The sequence below is a fragment of the Malus sylvestris genome, chromosome 2 (assembly GCF_916048215.2).
Source record: "Malus sylvestris chromosome 2, drMalSylv7.2, whole genome shotgun sequence".
Classification (NCBI taxonomy): Eukaryota; Viridiplantae; Streptophyta; class Magnoliopsida; order Rosales; family Rosaceae; genus Malus; species Malus sylvestris.
Window position 1 is genome coordinate 14030392 of NC_062261.1, and position 4591 is coordinate 14034982.

The 4591-nt window shown below is 36.4% G+C and overlaps 1 protein-coding gene across 1 annotated transcript; it reads right to left on the reverse strand.

The window, feature by feature from the left end:
- Positions 1-2579: 2579 nt before the first annotated feature.
- On the reverse strand, positions 2580-3793 carry LOC126613712 (uncharacterized). The gene is made up of 2 exons (XM_050281291.1): positions 3280-3793; positions 2580-3147 (listed from the first exon to the last, which is right to left on the reverse strand). The coding sequence occupies exons 1-2, from the start codon at positions 3668-3670 to the stop codon at positions 3068-3070; spliced, it is 471 nt and encodes a 156-aa protein (XP_050137248.1). The 5' UTR covers positions 3671-3793; the 3' UTR covers positions 2580-3067.
- Positions 3794-4591: the final 798 nt, after the last annotated feature.

Consider the following 4591-nt stretch of genomic DNA (forward strand, 5'->3'; position numbering starts at 1 on the left):
GTAGGGTAGTATTTATGTGAGGTTTTTAATACTAACGGAACAAAACTTGGAATGTAGTTGATTAAAATAATATCATATTCACTTAGTAAATTTAAGACATGTAAGGATATATATATGGGATGATTCGTGACACTTTTTCATAACTTTTTACAAACGTTTTTGTGAAGCTCACTTCATAATGTATTTTAACAATCCGGGCCGTCTATCTTTTAGAATATCAATCATGCATGCAAAAAATTAGACAAATACAAAATCATTAAGAAATTCATTTGTAGTGAAGAAAATAGACGAATACGGTTCTACAAAGAAAGCCTAAACCTTTGATCCAACGGTCATATGGTTTCGGATTCGGGTGATTTTTTGGTAGAACGGTCATATGGTTTCCCTCAGATATCATGTCTACCAAAAGTCACTCAAACTGAATCCATATGACAAATGGATTAAGAGTTTTGGGTTTGTTTGTAGAACCGTAATTTTTTTTTTTGGCTTTTTAACCAAAATGGTCCCTGAGATTTGCATAACTCCTCACTTTGGTCCTTGAGATTGTCCACCATCAATCATTTTGCTCCCTGAGTGAAAAATTATGTTAAATAATGATCAAAATGTCAAAATTACCCTCAATTTAATAAACAATAGGCCAAAATGATTTGACTGGGTATTTTTGTCATTTTATTCTTATTTTATGGAGATTTTTTAGCGAATGACCAAAATAATTGATTGTGGACAAACTCAGGAACCAACTCTATCTATTTCAAATCTCAGGGACTAAAGTGATGAGTTACACAAATCTCATAGATCACTTTGGCTAAAAAGCCTTTTTTTTTTCACCACAAATGGATGTCTTAATCATTTTGGATTGGTCTAATTTTTTGCAAGGATGATCTATGAATGATGTTTTAAAGGATAGACAGTTCAGATCATTAAAAATATATTACCGAGTGGACTCACAAAAGAGTGTCAAAAGTCATGTAAAAAAATTGGTACCATTTTCAGCTACAGTAGAATATGTCTTTAAATCAGTATGCATACATCATATAAAAAGTCATAGGCATGAGCATGTTTTCAAAGTTTTAATAATCTTGGCAACGATAAAGACCATATGCTTAGTGTTTTTGGTAGTGCTTGTTGGAGCCAACCTGTTTTCTTCACTTTAATTTAAATCCACCGCCTAAATTCAATAGTCATAACAAAAGACCAACGCAGCATACACACCATTTCGATTGAGATTAACACTTCAAACTCAGTTTATATATTTAAAAGAAAAATAAGATTATTTACTCTTAAATTTATTTAAATTACGGGTGGAAATTCAAATGAGAAGTTGATTGCAAAAACAAATGCTTTTAATTAAATAGGCTAAAAACCACATATTCATTGACATTGTTGAAGTTGAATAGCTTTTTAAAGTAATCTGCCGTTTTAAGCATTATCGAGTAAATTACTGTAAAATCCACGATAAGCAAGCTAAAGTATCCATGCACTATATCACCGACCCAACTAAAATGTTTTGTTAAAGGTAATCTTAAACCTTAATGGATTAAGATGAAAGTATAACATATGAACAGAATCTTATACAGTTAACTTCACTACCTTCCTCTTCAAGAAAGAGCATGAGTCTAGCTGCCTTCCTCTTTCTTGTTCAGTTTCCTTAGTTTACCATGCAAAAGTAAAAGACAAAACATTCCTTGTGATTAAAAGTGTCCATATAATTTAACATTTATTTTAGGGCTAATTATATTTTATATCCTTTAGGAATGGAACCCTTTATTTATTTATTTATTTTTTTTAGGTAAAGACCACGAAGTTTCCCCACGCTTTATGGGATTAATATTTAATTTTCAAAATAGGCTATGAGGATCCAATTTTCTCACATTACACTATAAAGTTTTGAAATTTTATCAATTTAGACCTTTTATTGGTCAAAATGGGTCATGAGGATCCATTAAATTGATGCATTTTTTTATTTTGTAAATATGGCGCAAATGTGGTTTACATATCGCTTCAGCCCATATGTTAGTCTCATGCTCATCGCTTCATCAATTTATTGAAGGATCAAACAGTCAATTAGACTAAAAAAAATAAGTTGGTACAATTTCAATATCTTATGATGCAATATGAGAATTTTAAAATGTTGCGACTCATTTTCAAAATCACTTTAAAGTGAAGGGTATAAGCAGGTTCGTGTCGCCTCGACGATCTTTGGTAGCCTCGCTTATTGCAGTAGCTTTGTGTGAGGGTCTCGGTGTTAAAGTTTGTCAAGTCTATCGTCTTTTGTGACAAATCTATTATGGAACACTCTTGGTTCTAATGGTCTTTTGTGGTAGCCGTATAAGGGTTTAATTCATTTATATTTTTTACGAATTATCCTCCAAATCAATAAATTTGTTACTGAAAAATATGTACCCATACCTGTTATACTTGTTGTTCTTGGTAATGAAAATTCTACCGCTTTTGTTAAAAGATTTATATATTCATGATCTAAACCAGAGTATCAAAAATTAAGACAAGGAATATTCTTGGAAAGTTCTATGTGAGCTAGAGCTAAGCATGCGTTGATTGAAAAAACAAACAAACAAAAAGAAAAAGAAGGCATCATGTTGTAGTGCTTTGTATATTATAATTTGTTACATTCAAATTACAGAATCAAAGTTTCGGACATAAACAGTCAGACAAACAGACTAATTAATTAATTCAACTAAATGAGAAGAAAAAAAGAGAGAAGACAAATAGAATGAGAGCATTGCCAGATTACCAACCAAAGAAAAACCAAAAGCAAAAAGTCAATCCATCCTAGTACAAGTTGGTTCACATAAACAACTGCTTTTCAAAATTTTAATCCCTCCCGTTATTATTTTTAGGCCAAATCAGATTAATGATTCCGTGGATATAGTGTAGTAGAAAGATTGTGCGACAATTAATCCCATTTGGCCTTATTTTTAATCCATGCAAGCAAAGTCGGTGGCGGTGGGGTGGGGGGAAATTGGAACCATAAACAACAATCATTGACAAAGTTTGACGTTGATGTTTTGGTTACAATCTTAACTCTGGTTTGGTTACATTGATCACCTCACGAACCCTGTCTCACCGTGCAAGCAACCACCTGGGCCCACTGCCTCAGCCGCGTCTTCACCGTCTGCGGCGTATCTCCTTCACCCAACATTACATTTTCCCGAGAAACAAACAGAAAGTAAGGAACTTGAATCATAAACATGATGAATAAATGAAGAAGAAACAAAACCCTGTCTATTTTTAAAATCACGTGAAAATATATATACATACCTGGTCCGATAATGGTATGGGGGCTGCCGATGGGGGAGGTCACCGAGTCGCACTCGGACGGCGTCGGGGAAAACGACGTCGTTGTAGTCGCCGTAGACTTATTAGAAACCGAGTCACAGTACTTCTTGTTAACCGCGTAGTAAAGTCCCAACGCGGGAAAAGTGTCAGCGAGTCGCTTATCCGACTCGGGCGAGTCAAACCCGAACCCTAGCTCGATGCAGGCTTTCAACTCGTCGAGGTCTTCGTCAGTGACGCTTTTGCTCCGCTGGAGGTTCGATCTGCCGTTGATTTTCTTGCGGCGGTGCCATGCCTCGTCGCGGTATGCGTCCGGGGACCACGACCGCTGCTTGTAGAGCGGTGGAGGAGGAGGCGGCAGGTGGGGTTCAGACATGGGCGCAGCCACCGCCCCGGGAGTTGTGGGTGTGGGGATGTGCGGCGGAGGTCGGAGGACCTCGCGCGCTGGGGGCTCTTTGAGAGCGCTTATGGCTTGGTTAGCTTTTTTTGGTTTGTTACGAAGGAAGAGGGTTTAATAGGAGGGGAGGTGGATGGTGGGGCCCAGTAGAGACTTTGCTTTGGTTAGTCCTCGTCATGATGACCTGTTCCCTTTGCTGCTTCTTCACTAGGTTTTGGAAACTTCTCATTTTTTTATCTTTGTTCAAGTGTTTGGGTAATATTTATTTTCTGTTTGGTTCTCGGGAAAATGTTTGGAGAGGAAAGGGTTTGGAAACTTCTCGTCTTTGATGCTTCACATGAGTAAAAGTGGTTAAACGGGTACACCAACCACCTTGTATTTTAGTTTTAATTAAGGTAAATATATGATATGCATGAAGAAGTGATGGATTAATCTGTGGTTATGCTTTAAGGGGAAATGGTTTGCACTCTTTTTTCTCTTTTTGCTCTTATGTCATTGTTTTGTAGTTCTACAATTGAATGAATAAAAAAAAAAATCTACAGAATAAATTAAAAAAATAAGTGGACAAGAAAAAAACGAGAGTGTGAAAATCACTTACATGTTTAGGATTTATGGGTTTGGAGAAAATATATGGAGCCCATTCTCGGTACGTATATCGTATACTAAAAAAATTATGTTAGCCTCAAATGATTAAGTATGCAAGAATCAATTAACTGTTAAAGTCCCGCATCAGTGGGTGCAAGAAAACCAAAAGGGTTTAAATAGTATTACCCCACTCTAACTAACACCGAGGCCTTTTGTGGTAAAACCCCACACCTGAAGATTGTGCAGGTGGTTAAGTTGGGGACAATATCGGTGTCGTTAGAGTGGGGCGGGCCCGGCGATCCAAAAATTCCAACA

What these genes read in the sequence shown, in the direction of transcription:
- LOC126613712 (XM_050281291.1), bottom strand. Translation starts at nt 3,670, where the DNA reads ATGTCTGAACCCCACCTGCCGCCTCCTCCTCCACCGCTCTACAAGCAG. An exon ending in CCATACCATTATCGGACCAG is followed by an intron (nt 3,148 to 3,279) that starts GTATGTATATAT and finishes TGTTGGGTGAAG; the next exon opens with GAGATACGCCGCAGACGGTG.